The sequence below is a fragment of the Thamnophis elegans genome, chromosome 16 (assembly GCF_009769535.1).
Source record: "Thamnophis elegans isolate rThaEle1 chromosome 16, rThaEle1.pri, whole genome shotgun sequence".
Classification (NCBI taxonomy): Eukaryota; Metazoa; Chordata; class Lepidosauria; order Squamata; family Colubridae; genus Thamnophis; species Thamnophis elegans.
In genome coordinates, this window is record NC_045556.1 from 32,021,685 (window position 1) to 32,035,502 (window position 13,818).

The following is a 13,818-nucleotide window of genomic DNA, read 5'->3' on the forward strand; positions in this document are numbered from 1 at the left end:
GTTTTTCTTATCAGCTCCTCCTTGGAAACCGCATATATAGAAAATAATTCCCAGAACAGAAAGACAAAGGATGTCATTCCAGGACACACCTTCCCTTGCTCCTATTAACATAGTTTCTATGTCCCTCAGAATAACAGAGCTACAAGGGATCTTGGAGGTCTTCTAGTCTAACCCCCTGCTTGGGCACATGCCAAATAAATGGGTCTGGCTGTGGCTTAGGTCCAAAAGATGCATTTTTTTTCCAAGAAGCCCAGAAACCCAGAAAGTCCAGTTGCTTCTTGGGAAAAAAAGCACCTTTGGGAAGTGGTGGGACTTGAATAACTTAACAACCGGTCCTCTGGCTGGGTAGGCATGGCCAGTTGGTCATGTGACTGGGTAGGTGATGTCACTCATCACACCCAGCTCCGCCTCCCAGCCACTTGCCTTAAAGGCAGAGATAGGATTCAGCCAGTTGGGGCTAATCCCACCACTGGCTAGCCCCGCCCTGTCCCATTTTTTGGCCTATTTTGGGGGTGTTTTTCAGGCAATTTTTGGGCAGTTTTCAAGCTGTTTTGGGGGCCAAAAACAGCCCAAAAAACAGCCTGAAAATGGCCCAGTAAACAGGCCGAAAAATGAGTGGGGTGGGGCCAGCCAGTAGTGGGATTTGCCAGTTTGCCGAACTGTGCATAGTCTTAACTACCAGTTTTCCTGAACAAGTGCAAACCGTCTGCAGCTTACCTCTGCCATTGGGACAACCACGACCTGGATGGCTGAGAATCTCCATGCATGGGATATTAGGTCCCAAATGGAAATTCTAAAGGTGAGACCGCCTATTCTTGACGGCTTCCTGAAATTAGACTGACCGGCTCAGTTGGGCAGCAAAAATAGACATCACCCACTTTTCAACATTAGCTTGAGTTCATCTTCAGTCCATGTTTTGCCTTCAAGCAAGGCCGACCTCAACTGCCTTAAGAAGACATGGCGGCTAAGGTCCCGGTCCTTCCAGTTCAAGAAGGTGTTCCTCCGTAGATAACGGAACAGGCCCAGTTTGCGGTTTAGCGCTGCTTTGTCCACCCCTTCTAAGACTACGAAGATGAGGCTGGCTTTGCTTTCCACAAGTTGCCAAGACTGGGCCACCTCCAGTTCGAAGTTACACCAACGGCTTTCTAGGAAGTCATCGGAGACCACGGCAATGACTTTTCGGCTGCTCTGGAAGCCTTCTTTGATGATGTTGGTGATGATGGAAACGCCAGGGATGAAATCCCGGTAGAAAAGGCACAGGCGGAAGTAGGGCAATTCCTCTTCCAGAGGTTGCTGCAGTTCTTGTTTCACCCATTCCTGGTCCTTACTGGAGAAGATCACAAATGCATCGTAGATGGTCTCCTTCTCATCCGAAGACCTGTTCCTGAGGAAGAGCACCATGCCGTAGTAGAGGTAGAAATAGTATTTATAACACAGAATCGCGATGACGATCAGGACCAGGACGACGGTCACGGAAACAGCCACCGTGGTTATGCTGATCCCGCAGGATGCCAAGACGAAATCCATCACTCGCACATTTTTTAACTCCGGGGGGCTATAGCAGAGCATGTGTTGGACATTCCGAAGGAGGGCTGAGGAGTTTTTTGCCCACCGCAAGAATCCCGCATGATTGCAAGAGCAATCAAAAAGATTCTCAGAGAGGTCCAGATATTTCAGGCCGGCAGGTAAGTTCTTCAGATCCTCCTCCGTCAAAGCAGACAACTGGTTGTTGTGAAAATCCAGGGTGGTGAGAAGAGGGATGTGCAGGTAGGTCTCTGGGTGGAGACCCAGCAGTTTATTATGGCTGACGTTCAACAGCCGGAGTTCACGGAGGGAGGTTAAACTACTGAGAGAGATATGGCTGAGTTGGCAATTGGAAATGTCTAAAAAGTGCAGCTTGGTGAGATTCCGGAAATTGTCAACCAACTGATTGTTGGCAAAGCTGTTGCCTGCCATTTTGAGCACCTGCAGGCTGTGCAAGCCATGGAACGAACCCTGCGCTATAACCACGGTGTCCGTGTAAGAAATATCAAGATAAATCAGACGGTGGAGACAGAAAAACGAAGGAACGGTCCCAGGCGTGGCGAGGGCGGTGTGCTGCAAATCCAAATATTCCAGCTTGCCTGGGCCGCTGCATTCAATATTTAACCTGATCTCCGTGTTGAAGCTGAGGTTGAGGTGCTTCAGGTTGGGGGCCCCTTCCAGGAGTCCAACCCAGGACAGGTGAGTGACCAGCCTGTTAACGCTGAGGTCCAAGGTCTCCAAATGTTGGAGGCCCTTAAAATACGTCTCAAAGTCCCTGAGATATTTTGTGTGAGTGATGCGAAGCACTCTCAGCTTCGATAGGGCAGAAAGGATTGTAGCAGGCACTGCATCCAGTGCGCAGTTCTTGAACTCAAGTTGGGAAATATTGGAGTTGCTTGGAAACTCAAAAGGTTCGCGGACATTAGTATGGACCACCCGCACCATGGAAATATTGTTGAGGCAAGGCGAGCAGGTGCTTCCAGAGCCTAGAGCGTACATTTCAATAACAGTGAGCTCCTGTAAATGTAAGTCACACAGGACATCTAAAAGTGTTCTGTCCATGAAGTCCACTTTGTCGATATCTCTGTATTCTCCTAACAATAAGCTGTCGATGTGCAAACCGGACATGTTCTGGAGGCTGCTTCGCATCACGGCTCTATCCTCAAAGCAGCCTCTCAAAACCAGTTGCCGAAGGCGGATTCCCGCCAGGGCGCCCCGCTCAATATGCTTTAGATCGTTCCTCGACAGCACCAACATCACGTCACGGCTTGCTAAAGGGTCCAGATCTCCGACCGAGATGGAGGAGATCTCGTTCAGTTGGAAGCTCAGGTGCCGGAGGGAGACGAGGTTGGAGAAATAACCGGGGAGCTTCAAGGAACCGATGTGGTTGTGGCTCAAATTCAACTCTTCGAGAGAAGTCAGGTGCCCGATGGGCAACGTGGCCAAGGAGAACAAGTTGGTTTCGACAGCAACAAATCTTTGCAGAGAAGGTAAACTGTGGAAAGCCCTTGGTCCCAGGATCTGGAGGGGATTGCCGGTCAGGATCAAGACCGAAAGGCTGTTGAGTCCCATGAAGGCACGGTCTTCGATCTTCCAGAGATGACACCTGTTGGAACAGGGGAGGAAAGAAGGTGAAAGTTCTCAGGTGCACCTATCAGTCAGCGATGTGTTCCGGATCCCGTTGCAACCAGTATGGTTGCAACAGGGCCCGGTGTCCACCAAACAAACATGCGCAGCGCACGCACACAATGGGCAGCGCGCGCATGCGTCTTACATCTTGAGACGCCTCCGCGAGCCTCCGCAATGCTCCAGCTGCTCGGCGGAGCATTGCACAGGACCCGTGTGCTTCGTGTGCAGAAGTGCTGAAGAGCTCAAATACAGGTAAGGAGCTCGGGTAGGTGGGCCCTCCGGAGCACTGTACCGGAATGGCACCCGGTGCTCCATACGGGGGCGTACCGCCTACAACCCACTGCTATCAGCCAAGGTCGAATTTTATGCTCAAGAACAGGGGTGTCAAACTCAAGGCCCGCGGGCTGGATCCGGGCTGCAGGGCGCTTAAATCTGGCCTGCGAATTTCAAAGGACCGGCCCAAAGTGCCTCTGCCAGCCAAAATAGGCTGCGTGGGGGAGGGAAAGCATGTGGCCCCCACGTGGCCCATTTTCAGCCTCCAGCAGCACTCTGCAGCGCAAAAACGGGCCACTTGGAGGCCCCAAGAAGCCACGCAGGGCCGTTTCAGCCTTCACGGCCTCCATCAGCACTCTGCCCGCCATGGCTACGCCCACCCAAGCCACACCCACCATGATGATGGCCACCCACAAGGCATTCCCCCCCCCCCGCCCTCCAGCCTTCTCAGGTCAAACACAACCCTTAATGGCCCATTGACAAATGTGGGTGGGGGGGCAGAGTTTCTGCCTCTCTCAGTTTCTTAGGGGAAATATTCTGCCTTTTTTAATATTTCCTAAAATATTTCATTTCCCAGGAGAGGGGTGGGTTTTAACTTCCAATACAGCCATGATCTTGATGATTGAGAATCTCCCTAGATCCGGGATGGCCAAGCTATGGCAAAAGTGCCGGAGGTGGCATGCAGAGCACTCTCTGTGGGCAAGTGCGGCGTCCCCAGCTGATCTTCTGGTTTCCAACACATACAGGTGCACTGGCCGGCTGGTTTTTGCAGGCGCCGGAGTGCCAGAAAACGGCCGAAAAATGGTCAAAAATCAGGCCGTTTTCTAAGCTGTTTTCTGAGCAAATAAAAATGTAATTTAAAAAAATTGGAATGTGCAGAGACAGATAGGCTGGCGAAAGAATTGAAGAGGCAGAAGAATCTGAATATTACTCTGTATGGGGTTTATGGTATAATTGGCTAGATAATATATATATTATAATAATATATAATATATAGATAATATATAATATAATTGGAAAGGGGGGGAAAGCAGGAAAGCAAAAAAGAAAGGAAGAAAGATAAATAAATTAATAAATAACTACAAAACCAGAAAACAATTAAAAGATAGAAATAGGAGATAGACTGTAGCAAATAAATAATAGGAAATGGATGCAAAACGGGTCAAATGTAATAAAGGTTGTTATACATAGAATATATAGAATGTTATATATAGAATGAAGGAAAAAGAGGTGTGAAATAATATAAATGCACATATCTATATAAAGTTATAGCTATACAAGACTTATATGCACAGAGAAAAGCATCACAACAGAGATGTAAAAGAAGTGTAATGTGTTGCAAAGATTTGGAAGGGACCTTGTAGGTCATCTAGTCCAACCCCCCCTGCAAAGCAGCGATGCGCGCACCGGCCAGCTGAACCTTCCAGTTTCTGGCACACGCCCATGCACACACATTCCAGTTTGAGCCCTCGGTGGCAAAACGTTTTGCCATCACTGCCCTTGACCATACACTTCCCTGATTGTCCCGTTCACACAACCAGCCGCCCTCCGTCAGGGGCCCAGGAAATGGAGACATTGTTTTCCCAGAAGGAAAACGGTTCTATCCATTCCCCATCTTCGCGTCTTTTCGGTTGGAAGCGCCTTACCTAGCGAGGTCCAGAGATCTCAGTGCAAAAACGGCGGAGAAGCCGTTGGAGTGCAGGATTTTCAGCGGGTTGAAACTCAGGTCCAAGATCTGGGTAGTGTTTGGGATGCCTGAAGGGATCTGAGTGAGGTTCAGCTCCATACATCTGTATGAGTGACCTGGGACTACCTAGAATTAGAAGAGACCGTAAATAGAAAGTCTTCCTTTCTTGTAATCCGATGAGTCCTCGGTGCTCTCTGAGCTTGGTTGTTTTCTTGCAGACGTTTCGTTACCCAAACTAAGTAACACCATCAGGGCTAGAAGGGGAGTGGGGTTTCCAGAGAGGAGGAGGAGGAGGACAACTCCTCTGGGGTCATTGGTGCTCTCTGAGTTCGGTTGTTTTCTTGTAGACATCTCATTACCCAACTAGATAACGTCATCAGTGCTAGAAGGAACTGTGTATATAAACACAGAGCAGACCCTACTCCCTTCTAGCACTGATGACGTTATCTAGTTGGGTAATGAGATGTCTACAAGAAAACAACCGAACTCAGAGAGCACCAAGGACCCCCTCATTTCAACCCTGAGCTGCTCAAGCAGGAGATCCTATACCATTCCCAACCAGGGGTTGTCCAATTTCTTCTTATAAACCTCCAGTGATCATTTTGTTTCATTTCATTTATTGGTTTTGCATGCTGCCCACTCCCGAAGGACTCCGGGCGGCTCACAATGAAACGGGGAAGGGGATAAATAAGACAATACAAACAATATTAAAATACACAACAGTCGCAAATGAAGCGGGGCTGGATACTTCAACAGCCCCCAGCCTGCCGGAACAGCCAGGACTTGGTAGCTTTACGGAAGGTCGGGAGGGTAGTAAGGGTCCGGATCTCCACGGGGAGCTCGTTCCAGAGGGCCGGAGCAGCAACAGAAAAGGCCCTCCCCTGGGGGGTCGCCAGCCGACATTGAGGACCCACAACTTCTGGAGGCACGGCATTCCACTGACTAACTGATCTGGGATTATCAGGTAACATAATAACAGAATTGAAAGGGACCATGGAGATCTTCTAGTCCAACCTCCTGCTCAAGCAGGAAATCCTACATCACTTGAGGCAAATGATTGTCCAATCACTTCTTAAATTAAATCTCTTAAATCTTCTTCAATCTCTTCATTAATAGAGGGATACAATCAAGATCAAGGTAGGTACTAATACCACTCTATAAAGCCTTAGTAAGACCACACCTAGAGTATTGCATCCAGATTTGGTCACCACACTATAAAAAGGAGGTTGAGACTCTAGAAAGAGTGCAGAGAAGAGCAACCAGGATGATGAGGGGACTGGAGGCTCAAACATACGATGAACGGTTGCAGGAACTGGGCATGGCTGGTCTAGGGAAGAGAAGGACCAGGGGAGACAGCATAGCAGCCTTCCAATATTTGAGGGGCTGCCACAGAGAGGAAAGGGTCTAGCTATTTTCCAAAGCATCCAAAGGCCAGACAAGGAATAATGGATGGAAACTGATGGAAAGGAGAGATTCCACCTGGAAATAAGGAGGAATTTTTCTGACAGTGAGAACAATCAACCAACAGAACAAAAGTTGCCTTCAGCAGTTGTGGGAGCTTCATCCCTGAAGGCTTTCAAGAAGAGACAGGACTGCCATCTGTCAGAAATGGTGTAGGGTCTCCTGCTTGGGCAGGGGGTTGGACTAGAAGACCTCCAAGGTCCCTTCCAACTCTGTTATTCTGTTAAAAAAATACCTCCAGTGTTGAAGAACCCACAACCTCTGGAGATAGGAGGAAGCAAAGAAGGAGAGGGCTCCTGAATAACAAGGAAATTGTCTCGGACGTTGCAATTTATTTGTCCCGTAAGGCCATCACTTACCTCCAAACAGGGATTCAGGCTTCTGGTTCTCAAGTTCAGCTCAAAAAGCATCGCCAAGGAGAAGGTGATACACGCCGGTGAGAAGAACCCACCCTTGCTGGGCATCTTCAGAATCACCCATTCGGCAGTGGAGGGGGGAAAAGACTTAAAAAGGGAGATGGATGAAGACGAAGAAGAGGAGCCTCAAGGCAGGCAAATAGTCTTCTTTGGGCCAAATCCACTGAAATCCATGGAGAGACAAGAGGCACCCTCTGGAAGGAGGAAGTGGAGTGAAAAAGAAAGTGGTTTAGAAAACTAGGCACGCAAGTTCAAATCAGCTTGCTCGTAAAGTTCTCGACGACATATCCTGCTGAACCATAGATCGGCCTGTGAAAGAAGGGCAAAGAGGAACTAGCTTTCTAGAATGTGGTTCCTCATTTTTGGGTCATTTAAATGTAACCATAGAGTTATTTACTTACTTGCTTACTTTCCTTCATTTTTTCCTTCCTTCCTTCGTAATCTCCTTTCTCTTCCTTTTCCCTTTCTCCCACCCTCCCTCTTTCTTTTTTCTTTCTCTTTCCTTCCTTCTATCCCTTCCTTTTCCTTCCTTCCTTTTCTTCCTTCCTTCCTTCCTTCCTTCCTTCATAATCTCCTTTCTCTTCCTTTTCCCTTTCTCCCACCCTCCCTCCCTCTTTTTCTTTCTCTTTCCTTCCTTCCCTTCCTTTTCCCTCCTTCCTCTTTCCTTCCTTCCTTCCTTCCTTCCTTCCCTCCCTCATTACTTACTTATCTCCTGTGCCTTTCCCTCTTTCTTTCCTTCCTTCCTTTCCCTTCCTTTTCCCTCTTTACTTCCTCCCTCCCTCCCATCCTTCCTCCCTTATTTCTTTACTTACTTATCTCCTGTGCCCTTTCCTTTCCCTCTTTCTTTCTTTCTTTCTTTCTTTCTTTCTTTTTCCTTCTTTCTCTTTCTCTCTCCCATCCTTCCTTCCTTACTAATCTCCTTTCTCTTCCCTTCCCCCTCTCCCTCCTTCCCCCTTTCTTTCTTTCTTTCTCTCTTTTCAACTCTGAAAAAAAGATGAGTGCTGCTCCCTAGAGTTGGGAACAACTAGCACATATGTACAAGGGAAACCGTTCTTTCTTTCTTTCTTTCTTTCTTTCTTTCTTTCTTTCCCTCTCTCTTTCTTTCTCTCATCCTTCCTTCCTTCCTCATCATTTTTCTCTTTTAAAATCACTTTTTATGCATTTCTTTCCCCGGCCACTGATAACTCCTCCTTATCAAACAGATGCACACCATCTCCTACAGCCTTCCCAGACAAACGGTGAAATAAAACTCCTACTAGCTTAAGATCTTCCTTTTAAAATGCTTGAATATAATGGAAAGCCTCAAAGGGAAAAGCTGCCTATTGTTTCCAAAGGGGGATGCAAGGATCTGTCACCAGCTCTGCAGAATCTGATTCAAAATAGTCCATTCCATTGATGATATTTTCTAGGGTAGGAAAATTGACTCGGTTTTATTTGAACCAGACCATCGAATTGAATCCATTTGGAATCCATCTTTTTTTTTTTTAAAGAAGGAGAGGAGGGATGAAATCGGCAGAACGCATCCAGATAAACTCAAATCAATTTGGAGGCATTTGATCAGTTCAGCCTTGTCTATCGGGGACACCAATTTCATCTGTTAATCCAAGCCAAGGTGAAAACTCGACACAAACAGATCTTTGAAACAGATTCTGGCATTGAATCTTCCTACTTCCCTTTGTTCACCTTTTTTTCCCCATCATTGTCCTGGGAAATTTCTTTGAATTTTCAATCATATATATATTTAAAGTCACAACCCCTGGTATGCCCAAAATACCACTAAATATATACCTACCTCCCTGGCTCAGCTGATAACGGAGGAGGACCTGTGGCTTAATGGTTAAGACATTTGCCTAAGATGTAATACAGCACAGGTTTGAATCCCAGTAAGGGTATGGCTAGCTGATGAGAGCTAAATAGCTTGAAATAGATCTATACTAGTCTCCCTTTATTTATTTATCAGCACAAATACTATATACATATACATATACATATACACATACACATACACATACACACATACATACATACATACATACATACATACATACATACATACATATATATATATATATATAAACAATGGAGAAACTCTGGCAAGTAAACCGTTCATTTGCTATTCAGGTTTTTTTTTTTTAGAAATCAATCGATACGATTACAAATCGCACGGACGAGCATATCGGACCCGTTTTATTTCCCGAAGAGACAAAATCAAGGGACCCAGAATAAAAAGCGTTAGAGTAAAAAAAAAGCTGTGAACAGCTTTTAATAGCTGCTTGGACATCTACTATCAATCATAAAAACAGGAATTCCATTAACAAAAGGGGGGGAGTAATAATAAAAGGGACTATAAACTCCCCAGAGTCAAAACACGCACTTAGCACTTTCCAAGTAGCTTGTAGTAACTTAACACTACTATGGAAAGTTGTTAGCCACATCTGCAAACGTTAAACAACTCTGAGTAACGAAGGGACCCGTCCTGTGGCTCTGAATTGACCTTGAAGCCAAGAGATATTCAGCTCTTCGACCTCTTGCTGTTTCTCTTTCATTTTGCCATATGGCCTCAAACTCTATCTAATTTCTTCAGTATTTCCTTCTGCGGTTGAATAAGAGGTGGAGAAAGAGGCACAGGCGCTAAATTCTCAGGCTCCAAAGGAAGCTGGAGGGGGGGGGGGAGATCTGTCCTTTCAGACTTACAAGAGTCTGTTAATGGAAAGCGGAATAAGCTCATCTGAGAGGAAGAGAAGGGAGAGGAGAAAGGAAGAGGAAGAGGGGGATGAAGAGAAAGGAGAGTAGAGGAAGAGAAGGGACAGGAAGAAAAGAGGAAGGAGAGGAAGAGAAGGGAAAGGAAGGGAACATAAGACGAAGAGAAGGGAGAAAGGAAGAGAAAAAAGGAGAGGAAGACAAAAGAGGGGAGAAAGGAAGAGGAGAGGAAGGGGAGAGAAGGGAGGGGAGAGGAAGAGCTGAGGAAGAGAAGGGAGAGGAGAAGAATAGAAGGGAGAGAAGAGAGGATGGGAGGAAAAAAGGAGGGGAGAAAGGAAGAGGAGAGGAAGAGAGGAGAGGAAGGGAGGGGAGAAAGGAAGCGAAGGGAGAGGAAGTGAAGGGAAAGGAGAAAGAGAGAGTAGAGGAAGAGGGGATGAAGAGAAAGGAGAGTAGAGGAAGAGAAGGAACAGGAAGAAAAGAGAAAGGAGAGGAAGAGAAGGGAGAAAGGAAGAGAAGAAAAGGAGAGGAAGACAAAAGAGGCGAGGAAGGAAGAGAAGAGGAAGAGAGGAGAGGGAGGGGAGAGGAAAAGAGCTGAGGAAGGGAAAGGAGAAAGGAAGAGAAGGGAGAGGAGAGGATGAAGAGAAAGGAGAGGAGAGGAAAAGAAGGGACATGAAGAAAAGAGGAAGGAGAGGAAGGAAAGAGAAGGGAGAAAGGAAGAGAAGAAAAGGAGAGGAAGACAAAAGAGGGGAGAAAGGAAGAGGAGAGGAAGAAAGGAGAGGACAGGAAGGGGAGAGAAGGGAAAGGAGAAAGGAAGAGAAGGGAGAGAAGAGACGATGGGAGGAAAAAAGGAGGAGAGTAAAAGAGGAGGAGAAGGGAGAGGAGAAGGAAAAGTTATAACACAAGATATAAATCAACAACAAGTCACTGGCCAGAATTGCAAAGAGAAACATATTTTTTTTAAAAAGAAACAAACAAAAATAAAATGAAAGAATGCAGTTGGCCTCATGAGTTCCAATTGTGAATGGAACTCTCTTTTTGGTATATTGATGATCAGATTCGCCCCATTTATCTGATCCTTATCCCGTTCATCTTTGTTGGCTACGTCATCTTGGAATTGCATTGTATTTTATGCTCTTATCCCCTGATGAGATACCCAGAGGTCATTCCAATGCCCACGTGGAGTACATGAAATTTATTTATTTCTATACCCGCCCAATTCAAACCCAGCGACTCTGGGCAAGCTCACCCTTCTTAAAAGCGTAAAACTATTTTTAAAAAAAACATCGAAAGAAATTTAAAAAAACTAGTTATATCTAAGGCTGGAGCGTTGGGTTGCTGTTTTCACCGGTACGACTTTGCCAGGAACCGTGGGTAGCATTTATAGACAGTCGAGTTACCCATTTAAAAGGTTACCCCCAGCTCCTTTTTAACGATTCGCCTCATTTGTTTCCTGGGATTAATAAGAGCAGATGGGGTCGGAGGGGCTGTTACAATAATGAAGAAAAGGAAGGAACTTGGTTAGCCTCCCCTTTGGGGAATAATAATAACTTAGTAATTCAACTCATTAAATAGCGAGGACCCTTTAAATAAATAACAAGAGCTGGTGAGGCTATATATTCATGGAGATTATACTCCTTCCCCCCCCCTCCTTGTTTACGTGTCCTTATGTGTGTGCTTCTAACATCTCCAAAATACATGTTGTTGGGTTTTGTTTCATCACAGTAGACAGGAAACCGCAAGTTTTGGCCACTTCCTGATTTTGCTTCTCACTGCTGAGAAGTTTGGAGTCCACCCTAAAACACACACACACACTAGCAAAATCACTGCCCTCCGCCCAGAGCTTGTGAAAAACACTGAATCTATTAGGATAGGATAGGATAGGATAGGATAGGATGGGGATGGGGATGGGGATAGGATAGGGATAGGATAGGATAGGATTCACGAGAGTCTCAGAGAGTCTTTCGTTGATTCTGACTTCCCACAGCAGCTGGTGTGGGAAAGAATTAAGAGGTTTTAAAAGAGACTTCAGGATAGCCCAAAGAGAATGGAATAGAATAGGGAATTAGAATAGAATAGAATAGAATAGAATAGAGAATATAATGAAGGGAAGGGAAGAGAAAAGAAGAGAAGAATGTAGAATGTAGAGTAGAATAGAATAGAATTAAAATATAGAATATAGAAGAGAATTAGAATATAGACTAGAAAAGGAATAGAGTAGAATAGAACAAAATAGAATAGGGAATATAATGGAAGGGAAGGTAAAAGAAAAGAAGAGAAGAATGTGGAATAGGAATAGAATAGAATGGAATAGAATAGAGAATATAATGGAATGGAAGAGAAGAGAAGAGAAGAATAGAGTAGAGTAGAGTAGAATAGAATAGAATAGAGAATATAATGGAATGGAAGAGAAGAATAGAGTAGAATAGAATAGAATAGAATAGAGAATATAATGGAATGGAAGAGACGAATAGAGTAGAGTAGAATAGGAATAGAATAGAGAATATAATAGAATGGAAGAGAAGAGAAAAGAGAAGAATGTAGAATACAGTAGAGTAGAATAGAATAGGAATAGGAATAAGAGTAGAATAGAACAGAACAGGGAAAAAACTGTCCTTGTGTCTAGTTCTTCTGGTGTGCAGTGCCCTATAGCGTCGTTTTGAGGGTAGGAGTTGAAACAATGTCCAGGATGAGAGGGGTCTGTAGATATTTTCACAGCCCTCTTTTTGACTCGTGCAGTGTGCAGGTCCTCAATGGAAGGCAGGTGGGCAGCCTTCCCCCCCCCCCCAGTTCTGCAGTTAAGTAGGATGTGGCACCAAGGAACAGTGATTCCTTATTTTGGTTTTTTTTAAACTTGCTGTGAGTCAGTCGGACTTCACCGAATAAATCTAGGGGTCCATGCCTTTCTCATTTCTCTTCAGATTGGTGGCTCTGCAATTGCTCCACCCGTAAGCCCAAAGAGAACTTCCTGTGTTGCAATCATTCTTGCGCCCTCCCATTCTGAGTCAGTTCTGGGACACTGCAAAGGCAATTAGGAAATCTGAGGGTCGAACCGCCTTCTCCGCAGCAGAGGGTGACTCAGGGTTGCAAAAGTGTCACAGCGGAGCAGATCTGGCTTTGGACATTTAAATATCCGTAGGCTTCCTGGAGAGTCATGGATAGGGTGGAGCTGGGGTTAAATCACCGCTCGGCTTTCCTTAGTTTTAAGAGCCATGAGATCACCCAGGAGATATTTCCTGTAGCTGCTTTCAATCAAGATAGAAGATAGATGATAGGAGAGGGAGAGAGGATGGATGGATGGATGGATGGATGGATGGATGGATGGATGGATGGATGGACAGAGTATAAACAGATATACATAGATGATAGACAAACAGACAGATAGACATAGAGAAATAGAGATAGATTGGATGGATAGATAATAAATAGAGATAGATAGACAGACAGATAGACAGACAGACAGACAGACACAGAGAGAGAGAGACAGACAAAGAGAGACAGACAGATCCAGGAAACTACAGACCTATCAGCCTGACCTCAATACCAGGAAAGATTCTGGGAAAGATAATCAAGAAAACGAATTAGCGAACACCTGGAAGTAAAATAATAGCCAAAAGCCAACATGGGTTTGTCAAAAACAGATCATGCCCGACTAACCTTATTGCATTCTTCAACAAAGTGACAAAATTAGTGGACCAGAGGAATGCCATCGATATAGTTTACTTGGACTTCAGTAAGGCATTTGATAAGGTAGACCATAACCTACTACTCAAAAGAGTAGAAGAATGTGGGTTAGACAGCATCACCACCAGATGGATTCGTAACTGGCTGACCAACCACACTCAACGTGTAGTCCTCAATGGAACTGCATCTTCATGGAGGGAAGTATGCAATGGGAATACCCCAAGGCTCTGTTTTGGGCCCAGTACTCTTCAACATCTTCATCAATGATTTGGATGAGGGAATAAATGGGGAACTCATCAAATTTGCAGATAATACCAAGTTGGCAGGAATAGCCAACACTCCAGAAGACAGGCTTAAGATACCAAAGGATCTTGACAAACTTTAACATTGGGCACTACCTAATAAAATGAAATTCAATGATGAAAAGAGTAAGGATCTACATTTAGG

General features: G+C 45.3%; 1 protein-coding gene across 1 annotated transcript; it reads right to left on the minus strand.

The window, feature by feature from the left end:
- Positions 1–318: 318 nt before the first annotated feature.
- On the minus strand, positions 319–7,186 carry TLR4 (toll like receptor 4). The gene is made up of 3 exons (XM_032232461.1): positions 6,934–7,186; positions 5,073–5,239; positions 319–3,130 (listed from the first exon to the last, which is right to left on the minus strand). The coding sequence occupies exons 1-3, from the start codon at positions 7,036–7,038 to the stop codon at positions 871–873; spliced, it is 2,532 nt and encodes an 843-aa protein (XP_032088352.1). The 5' UTR covers positions 7,039–7,186; the 3' UTR covers positions 319–870.
- Positions 7,187–13,818: the final 6,632 nt, after the last annotated feature.